Genomic DNA, 19,168 nt, shown 5'->3' on the forward strand with positions numbered 1-19,168 from the left:
GATTCACATAAAAGTCAAAATTAAATAATAAATAAGATAAATAGTAATAAAAAGAAAATACGTAATTCAAAACCATCAAAAGGTCAGGTAAAAGCTAGATTAAAAAGGTGAGTCTTGAGCCTCTTCTTAAAAACCTCTATGGTCTCTGCGGCTCTGGGGCTCTCTGGCAGGCTGTTCCAGAGGCGAGGACCGTAATGATGAAACGAAGCTTCACCATGAGTTTTGGTCCTCACCTTAGGAACAACTAAGAGGCCGGTGCCGGAGGACCTAGGGTCCGCGAGGGTTCATATCTTAAAAGCAAATCACTTAAATAAGAAGGCCCAAGACCGTAAAAACATTTGGAGAACTTTAAAATCAATCCTGAAACGCACAGGGAGCCAATGCAGCGATTTTAAAACTGGAGTAATGTGTTCCCGCCCCCTGGTCCTCGTCAGAACTCGTGCCGCTGAGTTCTGAAGAAGTTGTAGATTTGACAGAGACTTTTGAGGTAAGCTAGAGAGCAGGGCATTACAGTAATCTAAACGACTAAAAATAAAAGCATGCATCAGCACCTCTGTGCTGGCAAGACAGAGGAATGGGCGGACTCTGGCGATATTTTTAAGATGATAAAATCCTGTCTTAACGACATTTTTAATGTGTGGAATAAAATTCAGCTCAGAGTCAAAAACTACGCCCAAATTTCTCACACATTGAGAAATTTTAAAATTACTGAGTTTGGGTAAAATTCTCTCTCTCTTGTCTTCAGGACCGATGATTAAAACTTCTGTTTTGTCCTGGTTGAGCTGAAGGAAGTTTTCTGCCATCCATGACTTTATATCTAAAATTCAGAGATAGATTTATCAGAAGTGAGGCATTTACAGTAAAACTTTTCAAAAACCTTAGTTATCTTGCAGCTGTAAAACATCTGCCCAGATAGAATGGCTCTCCAGCCAATCACTGACTGTTACTATGCAGAGTGCAGACTAGTTTGAGCCAATCACGTTTTGGGATGGAATCTACAACCCCGATTCAGCATTTGTGGAAAAATTCTGAAATCAAACAATTTCTTTTTGGAAATTGAGAGAGAACTCTCCAAATCTGTGGGGCCAGAACAGTCTTATAATTCAGAAATGCACAGAGTCTGTATCACAAATCCACACACAGACTGTGCATTTCTGAATTATGAGACTGTTCTGGCCCCATACAATCCATTTGATCCTGAAAATCCCTGAAGAACTTTAAGCGAAAGAGCCTGACTGAGACGAGCTGAAGCTGACGGAATCTTTTGAAGTGAACACAAACAAACAGAACTCAAAGGTCAGCTGCTGTTCCTCCAGGGATGTTATCATTCACTTCCTGAGCTTCAAATCTTCATCAAATAAGCAATGACCTGCAGCGTGTTCACTGCATCATTAGCATTTCCAGACATCTTTTGATTTTGATGATGCTGTTTTTAGCCTAAATAAAAAAACGCGTCATTATCTACAGCCTGAGTGTATTAGAAATTCACCTCTGAGTTGTGGGTGTGAATGTTGGCACTTCCCATCATCCATATGTTTGTACTCACTCCCTCCAGCTTACACCCCCAACATAAAAATTAGTGAATGGTGATCAATATCATAGCTATCCAGCCGTTAAAATCCAAATTCAGACGAGGAAAACAAAGACGTTCATGGATGGAACGTCATTAAGTGTCTGCTCCTAATTCGAATAAATAAATAAGTCCACCAAATTAGTGAAATTACAGACGATTTAGTGCGTGATTTATTTTAATCATGCTAATCTCACGGTGCCGCGGAGTTCATAAATATCTGTCCACATATACCCACGGTCACTCAGTAAAAAAAACTATTTTATACTTTATTTTTTAGACAATTTAAAACGTGATGTGACACAATGAGATGGTAACAGCTCCAGCGGCTTCACTGAAGTCGAAAAAGTGTTACCACCGTTATTATTAAATTATAGCACTCTAGACCACACGTTTTGGGGTTTTTTTTTTTTTGAAAGTTTGAAAGTATGTTATGATTAAAAAAATGTTAAAAATCCACTTTTTTAAGTTGTATTTTGATCTTTTACTACACCACAAACTCACAAATGTAAATGAAAATACCCCAAAACAAGTCTTTTCATTGCAATTATTAGGTTAAATGAATTAGATTTCATAATTACAGGTGGCAAGTAAGCAATACATTTATCACTCAAACAGAATAATCGCACTGCAGCACCATAAAGAAATAATCATAAATATAATTTTGAGCTTAATTTTCTTTATACATGTCTTCTTTCATGAAATACAAGCCAAAACACGATCTTATTTGATGAGGGACTTTAACCCCTTAACACCAGAGCTCCAGTGATTATTTTCTTTGATTTACTCTAACTTTTTAACAGTTAACACAATCAATGTAATTCCAATAGATTCTGAAGGAGAAAAGCGGCTCATAGACCCGCTTTTCTCCTTCAGAATCTACTGAATTATGTTGATCGTGTTGATGGTTGAAAAGTAACTGTATGTTAATGATTTTGTATTTAAGTGTCAGGTGTTAAAGGGTTAAAGTCCTCCTGATGAAAATCCTGTTTTTAGAGTTTTTAACATGTCTATATGGCATTTTTTTTTTCTGAAAAAGAACAAATGTAATAAGAAATCATTTTGTTTTTTCATTTCAGAGTATTTCTCCTTTTAAATGTGTCAATCAAACTGTCTTGGACAGACTCTGTTTGAATGAATGATCTTCTTTCCATCAACAGCTCTGCTGCACATGCACTAAACCCTCATCTGTTCCTAGTGTCTAGTTCAGGTTCTGGAGAAGAGAAGATGGTATCTTCACATTGACTGCAGTCAAATGAGCCGCCGTTCACATTTCTGTGGTCAAATCAGCATCACTGGATTTTTGGTGTGAGTTTCATCCAATACTTACGGTAGCAGGACTGAGAACGCTGGAAAATCTCCACCAGACTCCACGGAGCTTCTTGATGTGACCACGGAAATGTGAACGGCGGCTCATTTGACCGCAGTTGGAAAGGATTGTAAATCAATGAAAGAGCATTTTGATGTTAGCTTTGATTATTTTATCAAGAACTCTGAGAAACCAATGATTGAATGTATTGATCACAGTCAATAAACATTGGAGAATTAGCTAAAAGAATCTTTGGTGAACTGGAAGGAGAAAGAATCAGGATTTTGGAGGAAGTTCTGTCCATGAAGATCTTCACTTCCTCGTCCCAGCTGACATCCGGATCAGAACCATACGGTTGGACATTACCCAGATTGATGGATGTTTTTATGGAGCAGTGGTGAAGATTTACACTAGCGAGACACAGAGCTATCATAATCAGACAGGGGGCATCTGGGGCGGGGCTACTCAGCTCCAAAAGCCACGCCCCCTCAGAGGAGATTTTGGAAACAGAGGCTTCAGATCAACATGAAAAATGGCTTTTTAAGACATTTAGGTTGTTAGGTTTTGGGTTAAAACGTCATAATCATAATTAAAACACTACTGGGAATGTTTTTTTAAATAAAAAAATTGTCATGGGGGACTTTAAGGGAATTCATTTATTCCCCTTTTTTATTCATTTTTTTTCTCCAAATCACTGATTAGATTCAAGTCCACCTCATATATTCTTTATTAACCATCACTGCTCCATTTGAGTTCTTGATCAAAAGGTGTGAGTTTTGTGGACTAACATCCTCTAGAAAGTTCGTCTTCGGAAGTTTTGTGGATGTTGAAATCTTTCATGATCCACGTTTGTCTAGAAATCTCTTTCTGATTGTTGGATCATGAACTTTGACCTGAACTGAGTCACCTTCTTCAGCTTCTTTTCATGACGAGTCCCCCTCATGTTCTTGGACTCTTTGGTTCTAAGTCCTGGAGCTTCAGATTCCTAATGTCCTTACATTGCAGCACACAATCTCATCTCCTGACAGGAAGCTTCTTATCTGCAGCCAGCCGGTCTCCTCTCTATTCAGAACAAATGCTGCTCCCCCTCCTGAGGAGACTCCTGATCAGCCTGTGGGGAACGGTGGAATGAAGAGTGAGGCCCAGCTCCAGTCTCCAGTTTCAGGAGACTCTTTTCCCCTTTTGTTGGAGGGAAGCAGTAGAGAGATCTGCAACAGCAATGTGAGCTCAGGTTTGGTAGTTGTGTGAACTGAAAACAGAGGATGTGTTGTGTGTCTTTGTGTGTGTTTGGGGGGGGTCTTGTACTTTGACCACTGTGTTCCCAAACTCCACTCAGTGTTTGCTTCTCCTACTCAAGTGCAAACCAAACATGTGTGGGTAGAGTGAGGAGCTTCAGGGACTCAAACGTTAGAATCTACAAGCGCCGGTGACACCGAAGACAAGAGCCATGTCAAGGAAGGAGTCTGTGTTCACCCTGCTGCTCCTGTCTTTGTTTGGGCCAACCTACAGCTGCCTGAAGGACCCGGCCGCGGCCTACAGACACAGCGGGGCTGTGTGCAGGCTCACCTACCCCGCCGCTGCAGTGTGTGAGTTTGAAATGTACATTTATCTTATTTTATTAATTTAAATCCCATTGAGATTGGATCTCTTTTTCAAGGGAAACCTGAACCAGGTGTCAAATCTCCCTTATGGTTTGGCTTCTTTGATCTGTTGTGAAAGCATTCCCAGTGGTCTATTAGTGATTATAATGACGTTTTTATCCATATTTTTTAAAATTTTGTTGTTTTTTGGGACATAGTTTCTGCAGATTGGCATTAGAAATTAAGCTCTGAGTTGTGGCCGGGACTGTTGACGGCGAACAACTACATCCCCTCTTCCCCTCCCTGTTGTTGAGAGATCTCTATTCACACTCTGACCCGCTGGCTTACAGCCTCACAACCCCAACCTAACATTACCAGCACAGCAAATATGCTGAGCAATATTTACACAGTTACAGTTCTGATCCAGATCCCAGCTCAGACGAGGAAAACAAAGACGTTCATGAATCTATTTGTCTGCAGGTGGATGCATCACAACGGAGCTTGTGGCCCACCCACTGTACTCTCTACATGACAAATACGCTGGCATTTTTTATCTGCTCCTGATTTACTACTTGAAAAAAAAAATTCTCTGAAATGCAATTTTGATATTTAATTTTCTTTATACACTGAATTACCAAAAGTATTGGCTCACTTGCCTTGACTCACATATGAACGGAAGTACCATTCCATTCTTAACCCATAGAGTTCAACATGATGTCAATCCACTTTTTGCAGCTATTCCAGCTTCAACTCTTCTGGGAAGGCTGTCCACAAGGTTGAGGAGAGTATTTATAAGAACTCTGGATCATTCTTCCAAAAGCTCATCGGTCAGGTCACACTGGTGTTGGTGGAGAAGGTCTGGCTCTCAGTCTCTGCTCTAATTCATCCAAAAGGTGTTCCATGGGGTTCAGGTCAGGACTCTCAAGTTCCTCCACACCAGATTCTGTCCTCCATATTTCTAGGGACCTTGCTTTGTGCGCTGGTGCACAGTCATGCTGGAAGAGGAAACTGTTCCCACTAAGGTTGGGAGCATTGTATTGTCCAAAATGTTTTGGAATCCTTTAGTATTCAAAGTTCCTTTCACTGGAATTAAGGAACCTGAAAAACAAGCCCACACCATCATTCCTCCTCCACCAAATTTCACATTCTTCACAGTCCAGTCTGAAATGTCCCGTTCTCCTGCAATCTCCAAACCCAGACAGGTCCATCAGATTTCCAGATGGAGAAGTGTAATTCCTCCCTCCAGAGAAGGCGTCTCCACTGCTCTAGAGTCCAGTGGCAGCGTGCTTTACACCACTGCATGCATGCTTTGCATTGAGCTTGGTGATGTGTGGCTGGATGCAGCTGCTTGGCCATAGAAACCCATTCTATGAAGCTCTCTGTGTACTGTACCTGGGATAATCTGAAGGTCACATGAAGGTTGGAGCTCTGTAGCAATTGACTGTGCAGATTCCTCTTTGCACTATGAGCTTCAGCATCACCTCTCTCCATCAGTTTACCACTTGGTGGCTGAGTTGTTGTTGTTTCTAAACTCTTCCATTTTGTTTTGGTAGAGCTGTGTGTGGAAGAATTATGAAATTTCTCAACTGGATTTTTTTGCACACAGGTGGTTGTCTGCTGTGATGGTTGTTTTTACCTTAAAGTAAAATAATTCGACCATGTCTCAATCCAAATGGTATTTTCCTAGATTGATTGGAATCAATTTATCTCCTTTTAAAAATGATTTTTAAGGTTGTAGATCAATTCCATTGGATTCTGCATCAAACAGATCAAACTGGTTGGATCATATGAATAGAAATCGATTGATTAATCAGTTAATCGTTACATCCATAATTAAATCCATCAATCATGGGTAGAAAACGACTTGAATGCAGAAGGTTTCCTCACATTCACTTGGAAAAAGCCTTTCAGTCAAACCATGAGATGAGTCAGGAGTCCTGCAGTCATCAACATCCCGTGTTTGTCTGTTTTGGCAGTAAACGAGAAAACCACAAAAGTGATTGAGGCAGCTTTTCAACATGCCCGATATCCGAGTATGCAAGGAGAGAAGTCCCTGCCCCTCATAGGCAAGGTCTCATATGGCCTAGAAAAGTGAGTCAGCGCACACTTTCTACTCAACATGCACCAGCATCCAGTTACACTTTTCCTTTCTACTCCCCAGTCTGGAGATTCACAACTTGTCGATTGGTCAGAGTGAGTTTGAGCTGGTTCCAGGAAAAGGAATCGCGCTGAAGATAAGCAACGTGTCTGCAGTGTTCAAAGGGACGATCCTGTACGGATACGGCAGCTGGCTGTAAGTTCAAGTGTAAATGTTCACAAAGTTCACCAGTAATGTCTTTCTCTTTGAGGATTTTAGTCTTTGGTGTACCATGTTTGCTCAGCAGACATTTTAAAACTTTTTTTGTGATTCCTGCTTCTTCAAGTTCACACTGTGACTGTTGAACCGCACCAGAGTTCATCTGCAAGTGAGCAGGCGGTTGTGTTGCAGCTCGAACTCATTGGAGTTAAATACATTCAGAAGAAAAACTTGTAAAATACATACAAGTTACACACATACCTGTTAAAAAGTCTAAAAAATGAATTTTCATCAGAGGGGGACTTTAAGTAAAAGATGGGTGATTGTCAACAGAGAGTCAGCTAAGTGCAGTCTTGGGAGTGTGCGCTGGGGCAGCTGGGAGATGTAGTGTGTTCAGTACTCAGGAGACAGCTCCCGCCAGTGACCAGAGGAGAAGACAGAACTCTGGCTCATCTGACACATTTAGTTTGATGGTCAGAGAACAAGCAAATAAATAACTAATTAAATAAATAAACTTATTACCAAAGTGCAGGCAGCTGTGCCTACTTAACAGGGTCTACTGAATAAGTCACAGCCAGCCTGCAGAGAAGGCTTTTCTCCTTTGAATCTCCTGGAATCATGTTGATCGTGTGAATGGTTGAACAGTTACAGTAAATTAAAGAACATAAACGTTGGAGCTCCATTGTTAAAGGGTTTTCACTCAAAACAAAGTTTCGTTTGAGTCACTGCTACTAAGATGTACTTTTTCAGTTTGACTGGACAGAAACTATTGGAAAATTCAGTTCCCGTATTTGTCCTGAAGCTGAGGTTCTCATGAAGCAGCAGAACGTTACTGACATGCTCTCTTTCTTCTTTGTGCAGAATCAACGTTGAACAGTCTCTTGACCTGGAGATTGAGTCTCAGATTGACCTGGGGATCAATCCCAGACTCTGTAAGCATCCTGAAGGATTTATTCTCAGATCTTTTGTTGCAATTTAAACTGTCTGCCAGGTTTGATCCATGAAAGCTCACTACGGTTTCTATGGAGGGATTTTTGTGCCACCATATTGCAAGCAAAAGTCACGGTTTTGAGATCAAAATGTTCTAAGTTGCAAACAAAATGCTAAGTGTTGCAAATAAAATATTTAACATTTGGTTTAAAAAACTTTTTCATGCTTTGCAAACTTTTTTTTTTGCTTGTAAACAATATTTTTGCATTTGCAAACTTGTTTTTTTCTTTAAAAAAAATTGCGAACAAACTTTTTTTTTGATGCGTAGTGCCTCATCTCGCTTTCACCCTACCGTTGGGTTTTTTTTAAGGAAAAAGAAGTTTGCAAACGCAAAAAATATTTTTTGCAAATGCAAGAAAGGCTTGCTAACCCAAAAATATTTTTTGCAAGCAAAAAAAAGTTTGCAAAGGAAAAAAAAAAAAGTTCTTCTAAGCAAATATTAAATATTTTATTTGCAACACTTAGCATTTCGTTTGCATCTTAGAAAATTTTGATCTCCAAACTGTGACTTTTGCTTGCAATATAGTGGCACAAAAATTATTCCATAGGTTTCCGGAAACATTCATTTGACAGTGAGACTAAAGCTACAGTGCAGTGATTTCTTTAAAGCAGCAGCTTAATTTGATGTGCGACTACTTCACGGCTGTGATCCGTGTCCTGTCTGTCCCTGTGTGCTCTTCTGTCTCCGGCATGTCAGACTGCGGCAAAGGAAAAGTGGCCGCAGACACATCCGACTGTTATCTGAAGTTTCACAAGCTGCGTCTGCACCTGCAAGGAGACAAAGAGTGAGTGGAGCTCCGATCTGATACCACAGACGGCTGCAGCATCCAACCCCGTCTGCTTCTGTCTCTGCTTCAGACCCAACTGGCTGAAGAAACTTTTCACCGACTTCATTACTTTCACTGTGAAGTTGGTTGTGAAAGGGCAGGTGAGGCGCAGGCTCTTGACTTTATCCGGATAAGAATAAAATAATGACGGCATTGTTTTTATTGCAGATTTGTAAGGAGATCAACAAGCTTGCAGACATTTTGTCCGACTTCGTTCAAGACACAGCAGGTTGGTATGTGCTCTTGCATTACCTTTAAAGGGTCACCAAACAAGAAAGTTGGAGATTGGCTCCACCCACAGACAAAAGGTGAAGGGTTTGCACGCAGGAGCCCTGGGTTCGATTCCCAGGGTTGTCCACTGATCTCCACCCAGATTGGGTCCTTAGACAAGACCCTTGACGCTGCTGCCTAACTGGGTCCCTGTGCCCCTCAAGTACAGGGTTGTGTCAGGAAGGGCATCCGGTGTAAAAACTCTGCCAAATCACTGATGCGAACAGTGGGTGCTGTTACGCTGTGGTGACCCCGAAAGGGATAAGCCGAAAGTTAACTACTATTTTAATTAATCAAAAATGTGGCAATGACAAAAGACAGGACTTTTAAAGCCCCATTTATAGAGGTCGACAGACAAAAAAGCTGATTTAGGGTTTGGTTACCCTTTAAAGACAACAAAAGGGCAACAAAGAAACCAGACAGGCTTTAATTGAACATCATCTTTCAAATATTTGACCATAAAACTGCTGCAGGAAAACATCTGGAAAGTCCTTCTAAATATGTGGATGCCTTCCTGATCGTCTGGTTTCCAAATGTCTTATCATTTTTCTGATGTCCTGAAGAATGTTTGTTCAGGAATCTTAGGTCCTATAATACCAAACCATACACACACCTCTTCTTTGTTTCATAGTGGGAACATGTGTCACAATTTAACAGTTTATTCAAACTGGTTGATCAGCAGCAGCACATGGATGGGTCTTCAGTGCAGAATACATTTGTTTCATGTCTTTCTTTTTTTTAATACTATGAAACTGTATAATGTTCATTGTGAATGAATGGAACAAACTTTAACTTTTACTGACTCTGTGCTTCATGATTGTTTAAAAACTTCATCTAAAGGATCATTCAAACTTAGATTATTCAGCAGATGTTGGGATTTTTCAAACATACGGAATTTAAAAGTTCCTTTTGGCCACGGCATACTTTTGGTGGGGGGACTCATTTGGTGTATAGGGCTGGGTATCAATGATCATTTCCAAGATCGATTCGATTCACCAGAGCCCAGATCGATTCGATTCTGATCTTTTTCCTGATTCTTTTGATTTTTTTTATTACTCTGATACAGTTCACATACTGTAAATGTATCAGTGAAATAATGAGATTGTTAATATCATCCAGTGTTACATGGATTATCTAAAGCAGAAGTTCTAACTAAAATGTTCAGATCATTAACATTGTAAACATTGTTCTGCTTCTCCTGGAGGACGTTTCAGTTTGACCACTAGGTGGTGATCACACTATAGAAGTACACCTTATTCCTGGAGAAGAAGAAAGTATGAGGAAAAAACTGTGTTTTAGACCACAAATAGTTATTATAAAAATATTTCCTTAAAAGAGTTTTGAAAATTCATACCTGTGACTTTATAAAGATGTTCATTTAGTCAGTAATGTATGTTTAGGTCGACAAGTGTTAGCATTAGCCGTCCTATGGTAAATTCCATTAAACGTTAGCATCAAGCTAGTGGGTTTTAGAATTATGCATGTGATAGATATCTGGTTTTATGGATTGATTATTGATCTATTAAGCTTAGATCAATTCAAATCGATTAATCGATTTGATCAACCCAGCCCTAATTCTGTGCCTCAGTTCCATTATTCTTTTACATGCTGTCTTTTTTAATCTGTTTAAAACATTTTTGTGCTTCTTTTGTGCAAGCACGTCGCCAGGTCTGCTTTCACCAGAGTCTCTCTGGGTTCTGTGTACATTACTTGTGCAGTGAAAGATGCACCTGAGGGTCGTTTTACATCTGTCTGTGGCCCAGTGTGAGCCCGAGAGGGAGAACGTAGAAATAAAACCGGGGAATCTTTTTATTATTGTCTGGATGAAAATAAGAAAACATCATAAGCCCACTGAGCTAGAATGATTCCACGCACAAGAATGGCACTCGCCAGCTGCTGGGCTGCTAAACGCCAGTTAGTTGTGTGAGTTGTTTTAGTTAGTTGTGAATGTCCTGTGAACTGAGTTGTCTTGTTTGTGACGTGAACATGTGTGTGTTTGCAGCACACTTCCTCAGTGACGGAGACATCAGCGTGGACATCGGAGTGAGCACTGCTCCTACCATCACTGCTAACTACATTGAATCCTACCACAAGGTGAGCACTACCTGCACTTACAGTCAAAAGCACTTTTTATTGATTTATTTTAAACAGCTTTTATTACCACAGTGACAGAGACTTCCTTTCCATCTTAAGAAAACCTGAAATCTGTAAATAAATACAGAGAAATTATTGGAAAAATATGTTTCAAAATTCTTTCACTTGCTTCAGGAATGATCAGACATTAAAAGTCTTGTGATTTCTCTCGTTTTTCCTCAATTTTAGGGGCTAACAAATTACAACAACACAACTTCTGTCCTCAATGAATCTGTTTTCCATCCAAGTCAGCTGACCGAAGACAGGATGCTTTTCTTTTGGTTCTCAGGTCAGAAATGTTTCCATAGTTATTATTGAACAAGTGAAGTATTTTAGCTTAAATTCATGACTAAATTAAATTAATCTTTATGCAAATTTGACTGACATGAGCTATATAAAGTCTCCAGCTTTTCCTTTACAAAAACTGCAGATCTGACCCATCTGGAAAAGATTTTCTTTAATCTTAGATGAATTTAAAACATTTGTGTTTTTGTTGTATTTTGTTTTACTAAAGTATCGGCGTTCAGTTCAGGGAGACTTTAGGGTTACCTGAATCAAAAGCTGCAGAACAGAGCTGTCACTGAAGCCTGAACTCATCTTCATAAATGAGATCATGTCAGACTTTCTGCTAAAAGTACGGTGGCCCTGAAGGGCAAATCACACCAACAAATTCCTCAATGCAAAAAATACATTAAAGTTCACAACAATTATAAAAGAAATACAAATAATGAAAAAAAATTAACATTGCATTTTTGAAATCAAAACCAAAAAACTGAAAATGAATTGTTTAGAAAAGGTAAAAGTAATTTCCAGAGATCAAAATGAAATGTTATAAGATGAAACACAAAGAAATGAATACAGGTTGGTGCTATAGGATGTCACTGATTGGATGAAGTCATTTAAGTTTTAATGTTTGAGTCTTTTCCAATATGTCTTCAATGTCTGCATGCTAATAAAGTTTTATGATTATAATGAAGCATGTTCAGTATCACTTTGTGTAAATAACTTTCAGCTGATTATGGACAAATGTCTTCATCCAATCAGTGATGTCCCATAAGCTGTACTGTTTCTTAAAGGCCCATACCATTAAAAATCAACTTTTTGAGTTTTTAAGTGCATTATACTGTTCATTCCTCACTATAAAAACTGTATTTTGATCTGTTCACACTTTTCTGAGTAATCCTCTGAAAACCTGCTCTCAACAGCAGCCCCTCCCATACCCATGAAAATGAGCTAACACGAGCAAAGCTAGCAGCTCGAGCTAGCGTTGATCGGCTAGATAGTTCATTGGATATAGTTTACTCTGAACAACTTAGCTGGAAGATATACGGTATTCTGCATCTAAAAGGAAAGTTTTTTGCTGATCATTGCTAGCTCTGTGGCAAAATTGAGTGTTGGTGTTAGACTGGGGATGGTGCTGGCAAAGCAGACTCTTCCTGAAAGGGGCGGTCCTCACTCTGTGACATCACCACGTGAGAACCCGCTCTTTTCTGTGGGTATGGGAGGGGCTGCTGTTGAGAGTGCAGGTTTTTAGAGGATTACTCAGAATGGATCATAATACCGCTTTGGGGTTGTTTATAGTGAGGATTTTATGTAAATGTGTGACACACAGCATGTGTATTTGTGAAACCTTTAGTGTGCATTTCAAAATTTATTTTGCACGTTTGCATAAAATTAGATTTGTGAATCGCAGTGTGTGGATTTGTGACACAAACTCTGCACATTTCTGAATTATGAGACTGTTCTGGCCTCATAGAGTTAACAATATAATACACTTAAAAGATCAAAAAGTTGTTTTTTCACGGTATGACCCCTTTAAATGTAATGCTTTTTTAAATTATTTGTTTTGCTTTTTAAAATGCGGTTGTGGTCTTTCATATGTTTTTGCATTGAGGGATTGGTTGCTGTGATTTGCCCTTTAGGGCCACCGTAGAAAGACCCTTTCCTCAGACATATGATCAGTTCAGGTGAGCTGCAGATGAGGAGATGAGAAGAAAGGTTCCTTCAGTTCTTGTGTGATGCTGAACGGCTCGGATGAGTCAGACGTGGGTTGATCCTCTGTAACGGGGTTTGCTCTCTAACTGCAGATGAACTTTTTAACCCTTTGATTGCTGCTGCTCACCACGACGGTCGCTTTCACCTCAACGTCTCTTCAGAAGAGCTCAGCGTGAGTGGCTACGCCTTCCCTCTGAATGTGATTTCTGACGGGTGGATGTTTTAACTTTAGCTGATTTTTTTTCTCCCTAGGAACTCCTAAAGAGCAATCTGTCCAGCGTCAACATGGAACACATCCAAACAGTAAGAGAGTTCCTCTGACCGTCTCCAGGAAGCGACAGCTGCTTATTTTCTCTTTGTGTGTAGTGTCTGGCAGCAGCTTCTGCAGAGCTCAGAGTGTGGAGTTCTGCAGTTCCTCACCTGCACACCTTCAACACGGGATCCAGAGTCTCAGCACAGGCCCGTGGAGAGCTGCACTGTGGGGGTCAAGGGACCCCAGCACTCGTCTTTGAAACGGTATCTCCTGACAGGAAGTGCAGTGCAGGAGCCACACTGTTAGTCTAGTGCATGTTGCAGATGCATGCAGGTTTGCCCACGTTGGTGAGCAATAGGTGGTGTGGATGTTGAGTCTAACATATCATTTGAAATAAGAATCAACACAAAAATGAAACATGGATTCCATTGATTTTATTCTTTCTGGACACTTTCTCAATGGATTAATAGAAAGATGAACTGCATGTTAAAGACTTTAAGACACTGAGCAGTCCAGTCTGGTAAGGAGTAGTATGGGACAGTCCAGCTAATTCTGGTGAGCGTTTCCTCTTAGTTACGCCTCACTTCCATAGAGCCGTATGTTTTCTCATTTCATGCGTGTTGTAGACCGTTAGCGTGTCATTCTAGTGCCACAACTAGAAAAGCAGCAACAATGGAGGTCATCCAGCAGTCTTTTTCTTGCTTTACTTTGTGTACATTGCGTAGAACAGAAATTTAATGTTGTTTGAAAGGAGAATAGGACTGCTGTAAAGAGGAAAACAGAATCGCTAACTTAGCGCGATATTGGTGCTCTCTAATGTCATCCTCACTTTCTGCCAATCAACTGGTGGCTACAGCGACTCCGCCCCGACCATTTTGTTCTATTTTTCTTTGGATCTACAATGGATGGGTGCCCTCAAGAGGCACGGGTCAGAATTGGTCCATTTAACAATGAGAACGTTAAAAATACTGTGTCAAACCGGACTGTACCATACTGGTCAGTGGTAACGAGAATTTATCCCATCAACTGCCTGCTCGATCAAACAGTGGGGAACATTTAGAAATATTGATTGTCTGTATTACTTCCCAAGGTACGACGCCCCTAAAGGGACATAGAAGAAAAAAAATTGAAGTAAAAAAATTGAAGAAAAATTTTATTTTTTTCCCCCAAAGAATTTAAGTAAAAAAAAAAAATCTAGTTACTGATTGATGTGCAACAGAAAGTAACCAGCTAGTATTTTTATATTTTTAAGTAAAGAAATGTTTTTCTGGCACTATCTGGTGTCGACCAGTCACTAAGCAAATTTCTTTTTTTTTCATTGAAGTAAAAAAAATCTTGATTACATTTTATGTATTTTTTAGGGAAAATATGTATATATATTTTTTCCTTAAATTGTTTTTTATCTGATGTCTCTTTGGTGGTCTCCGTACCAGGATAATAAGCAGCAGAAAAGCATTTTATTTTTTTTTTTGGCGGGGGGGGGGCTAGTTAAGGGTTAAGGCAGAAAAGACCAGCTATTGCGCAAAATCTACAGTTTAGTAATTCTAAGAACCTCCATGAAGTTTTTCTTAGGAGGGATTCAGTTTCACTGCACTTTGCTGTGTACTTTACTTTGACACACACTGGAGGTTTGGGTGAGTTTCTAACATAAGTTTTTTTGTTTTGTTTGTGTCTTCTTCTTGCTCAGAGAGTTCTTGTAGATGTCACAGCTTCCTATGCTGACAAGAAACTCTTCCTGCATGGCAGTCCCAAAGAGTAAGACTCTTCTGTTCATTGTTCATTTAGACTCATGAAAATGGATTGTACCATGAAGGGTAACCTCAGGCTCACACTGCATCCAGTCTGGTCTGGCCTCTCCGGCGCTTCGTATCTGTTTTGTTAGTATTAGATTTTTGATTCGCTGATTTTTTTTTAACTCGTGTGACTGCTTCGGTTCATCACAAAAACTCAAAACACTTGTATGAAGCGTTTGCATCCTAAAGTGCTGCGGGGATTTCCCAGGAGGGGAGCAGAGATGAACCGCGTGCCGGCCCATTGGCTACACACAGCGAACCAAAGGCTGGTCCCACCAGTTCCTGAATCGCTATAACTGAATAGTGTGAGCCTGCATGGAGAAATGGCATCAAGTGGCTCAAAAATATTCATATAATTGGGGAGGATAATTATCACCCAGAGCAGGTGTTTATTATGGGCTTCAACATTTTTCCCCTGCGCCACGGGTGTCAAAGTCAATCGCACAATCCAAAAAACCCCTGAGGTCATGGGCCGAACAGGATAAACATTTATTAAACACACTGTAAACTGGAACTTTTGAACATAATTATGGAATAGATATGTAGCATTACCTGCTATAATACTAGTGTGAATGCTGTAAGCTGAATTTAGCCAGTGAAGATGCTAGTGCTGATAGCTGAAGATGCTGAAATTGATAGCTGAAAACGCTGAAGCTGAAAATGCAGAAGATGATAGAAAGCTAAAGTATTAGCTTAATGCCAAATTAGCCTAAAAGGTCAGGCAAAACAGCTAGCATGCAGATGAAAAAAATAGTAAAACTTCAAGATAGCCTAAAAAAATGAAAAATGCTTTAATTAGCCAAAATAACTAGCATGAAGCTGAAATATTAGCTAAACTCCAAAATAGACATAAAAAGAAAAAAAGTCTTAATTAGCCAAAACAGCTAGCATGAAATCTTAGCTAAACTTCAAAATACTCTAAAAAATCTTAGCAAATGCTAAAATAGTCCAAAAAACTAGGATAATTTTAAAACTTTAAAACCATAACTTTTTAACATAATTGTGAATAATAAAAAGGCAGGAATATTATTCCAGAATAAATCAGCTTAAACCTTAAATAACTTTTAATATTTTACTCTCTATAAAAATATAATTTGTCAAAATTGTACAAGGTAGAAATAAGCGCAAGATAACATCAGGCCACTAATAATAAAATAAAAGGATCTGGAGGGCCGGATAGAATTACCCGGACCCCTGGCCTTGACTTTGACACGTCCCCTACACGTTCACCAAGTGGTCTACAACCTTGATATTTTGTGTGGGCAACCTGTGTGCCCTGAGTGGGTTTACCCATTTTGCATCCACAGGCAGCTCGTATCCACTCATTTTTTATGCAGCATCTTTAGTCAGTTTTTCTGGGTATTAAATATTGTTGTTAATTCTTCCATCTTTACAGGATCTCGGTACTTCAAGCGGAAATTCACTCCCCAGATAAAGTGGTAAGATTCTTTATTTGTTTGAATTCAAAAGCAAAATTCCTTAACTTAAACAATGTAAACGTCTGCCTTCACCGTTCACCACACAAAATGTAGAAAATAAGCCCTTCATTGCTTTTCATGAGTACATTTGAACAGTTTCAGTAATCAAATTAAATCTTTCACACTAATTGCAGCCTTCCAAAATAATCCAATGATCCACACAGAAAAAATAAGTTTCAAACTTACTCACTTAAAGTCCCATCAAATAATTTGATAATATGAAAAAAATAAATAATAAAATGAAACAAAGCTAGCATTAGCTGTGCTTTGCACATGAGGTTTATGTACTGCTAAAAACAATTCTGTGAAACAAGAACCATAAGATTTTAAAACTCCTCCTACAGCTGGAACTGTGGAATCATGAAGCGATTAACGGTTGATGTCCTTCCGTTTGCAGCTACAGGATGAAGCACAGGCTCACTTTATCAGAGAAGCTGTGGAGAAAGTCGGAGTTCCCAAAGTTTTGTCTGGTGAGAAGCTGTGAATCAAACCTTAAACATCTGCTGTTTCTGCATGAGCTGCTGTACCCTCCGTCAGTGCGACCTCTCAGAGAAGAAGACATTCCCTCTCGTTGGTGACATCATCATGTCCTGCTTTTGGCTTTGAAAGCGATTCATTTGTGCAGGAATGATGGATAGAACTTGTATTCCAGAAGATTCAGGGGAGAATATGGCCTTAAGAGCATGGTGTGTTTCAGTTCTTCAGGTGGAGATCACAAGGCTGCTGAACAAACAGGGGGCCAACCTGTTTGACATCGTTGACCCTGAAGTGCTTCCTCAGGACGTAAGTTCTGCTCCTGTTTCCGTTTGGCTCTCAGGTATTTTATGATTCTTTGGTGCCTCTTTCTGGGTTGCAGGGCTTCATTGTGACTAAGATGGACTTTGGTTTCCCTCATCACCTCCTGGTGGATTTTCTCCAGAAGACTCTGCAGTGACACAACAGCTGCAAAGGAATTTGGGCTTTAAACGTTTTAAATATTATCCTGGATGAATAAAAGGAATATATACTCCTGGTTTAGCTTATAGGGTGGAGGACATGACTGACATGGAAACATCAATGTTTACTTTGACTGTGAGTCCTGTTGGGAACTTTTTGAAAATTTTGTTTCGCCAATAAAGCCGGGTCCAACTCATTCTAGGCAAAGGGATCTTTATGTCTTTTGAACAAAGTGTTCATCAAGAGAGAAGCAGACAGTACAGCCACACAGACCAACCAGAACCAACATAACCGATGCACACAGCTCTGCTTTTGGGCAGTAACTAGTAGAGAAAATATAAAATGTATTGCTGTGAAACTACAGCACAAACTGTGGGAAATATACGCATTAGTGTTAAGAGGGACTTTAGTGATTAGGCAGAGGATAATGAGGTATTTGCTTTCAGAAACTAATAGATGACATAGAGACGTGAACAAAAGCAGAGGGCATCATCCTGTTTACAAGAGATATACATCAAATCAAATACTAGATATATAGCATTACATGAGATAATGCTAGTCTGAATGCTGTAAGCTGAATGTGGCTGTTGAGGATGCTAGTGCTAATAGCTGAAGATGCTGAAATTGATAGCTAAAAACACTGAAGCTGAAAGCAATAGACCCTTTTCGGTGACATCAAACAAAATGGCAACAGGGTCGAAAATAGTGACTTCGGGTTTATGGGTCTAGAACGGCAAAGCTGAACGCTGTTTAACACAATTTTACGTAAATAATATAAGGTAACCTTACCAATTTCAACAGAAAAATCTTAATATAATCTCAATATAAAAATCTTGATTATCCCGCAGGGATCAGACACAGTTATGAGCAACAGCAAAGGGGAGCTACGCCAGAAAATAACGCAGCACTCATTAGTTTTTTCTTTATTGTCAGACACTTGAAATTGTCTGATTTTATCTCTGTTTTTAGTGATTTTGTGAACATGAAATGTAAGCAACTTTAACTGGTCAGAAAAGATCTTCTGCAGATCTACGTCTCATCTTCTTCATGGAAAGCTAGCATTAGCATTAGCATAAATTAGAAGAACAAAATCTTAATTACCTTCATAATCAAACCACCAGCATTCAATGAAGTACCTGTAACCTTCGTCTAACTATGACCGGGTTAGAAAATGATCCATGACTGGTTTAATATCATCCATAAGATTTTGGGGAAGCAGCTGAGGAGCATTCTGCAGGAGGAATACTGACATTTGATTTGATCTAAGAGAGGAAACACATACAACCAGGTAAAACATTTATAAAATAAATATCGTACAAATTTCGGTTACTATTGGTTAGGTTACCTTTCATTATTTACATAAAATTGTTTTAAACAGTGTTCAGCTGCCAGCTTTGATGTTCTAAACCTGTAGACCGGAAGTCATTTTGCACACTCGCTATTTTGTGACTCATGAGAAAAGGGTCAATATTTAAACAAAAAAGGTAAACATGTTACTTTCATCAAACTCTTCTTTGATAGTTACACTTTCATTTTTCACAAAACCTTTCATATCAGTAAACAAGTTAAAAAGCATCATATCTTAAGCATAAGTTGGTGATCGAAACAGATTCAAATTAAACTAAAGTGAACAAGTTTCTTTCACTCATTTTCAAGGCAAGGCAAGGCAAGTTTATTTGTATAGCACATTTCATGTACAGAGACAATTCAAAGTGCTTTACATAAAACATTAAAAGAA

General features: G+C 39.3%; 1 protein-coding gene across 2 annotated transcripts; it reads left to right on the top strand.

Annotated features, from left to right (window-relative positions):
* The first annotated feature begins 4,018 nt into the window (after positions 1–4,018).
* Positions 4,019–17,631, top strand: LOC112141132 (cholesteryl ester transfer protein, plasma). Of its 2 annotated transcripts, XM_024264187.2 has the most exons (18): positions 4,019–4,100; positions 4,237–4,465; positions 6,436–6,550; positions 6,621–6,752; positions 7,617–7,687; positions 8,443–8,530; positions 8,604–8,673; positions 8,741–8,801; positions 10,845–10,936; positions 11,165–11,264; positions 13,063–13,142; positions 13,223–13,273; positions 13,337–13,486; positions 14,911–14,978; positions 16,413–16,455; positions 16,892–16,964; positions 17,192–17,277; positions 17,351–17,631. In XM_024264187.2, exons 2-18 carry the CDS (start codon positions 4,327–4,329, stop codon positions 17,426–17,428), a joined length of 1,497 nt encoding a protein of 498 aa, XP_024119955.1. In that variant the 5' UTR covers positions 4,019–4,100; positions 4,237–4,326; the 3' UTR covers positions 17,429–17,631. The 2 variants fall into 2 exon arrangements, with proteins under 2 accessions (XP_024119955.1, XP_024119956.1); XM_024264188.2 differs by lacking the exon at positions 4,019–4,100 and having other exon boundaries at positions 4,208–4,465.
* The last annotated feature ends 1,537 nt before the right edge of the window (positions 17,632–19,168 follow it).

The sequence above is a fragment of the Oryzias melastigma genome, linkage group LG2 (genome assembly GCF_002922805.2).
Source record: "Oryzias melastigma strain HK-1 linkage group LG2, ASM292280v2, whole genome shotgun sequence".
NCBI classification, from domain to species: domain Eukaryota; kingdom Metazoa; phylum Chordata; class Actinopteri; order Beloniformes; family Adrianichthyidae; genus Oryzias; species Oryzias melastigma.

What these genes read in the sequence shown, in the direction of transcription:
- LOC112141132 (XM_024264187.2), top strand. Translation starts at nt 4,327, where the DNA reads ATGTCAAGGAAGGAGTCTGTGTTCACCCTGCTGCTCCTGTCTTTGTTT. An exon ending in GTCTCATATGGCCTAGAAAA is followed by an intron (nt 6,551 to 6,620) that starts GTGAGTCAGCGC and finishes TCTACTCCCCAG; the next exon opens with TCTGGAGATTCACAACTTGT. An exon ending in AGTTGGTTGTGAAAGGGCAG is followed by an intron (nt 8,674 to 8,740) that starts GTGAGGCGCAGG and finishes TTTTTATTGCAG; the next exon opens with ATTTGTAAGGAGATCAACAA.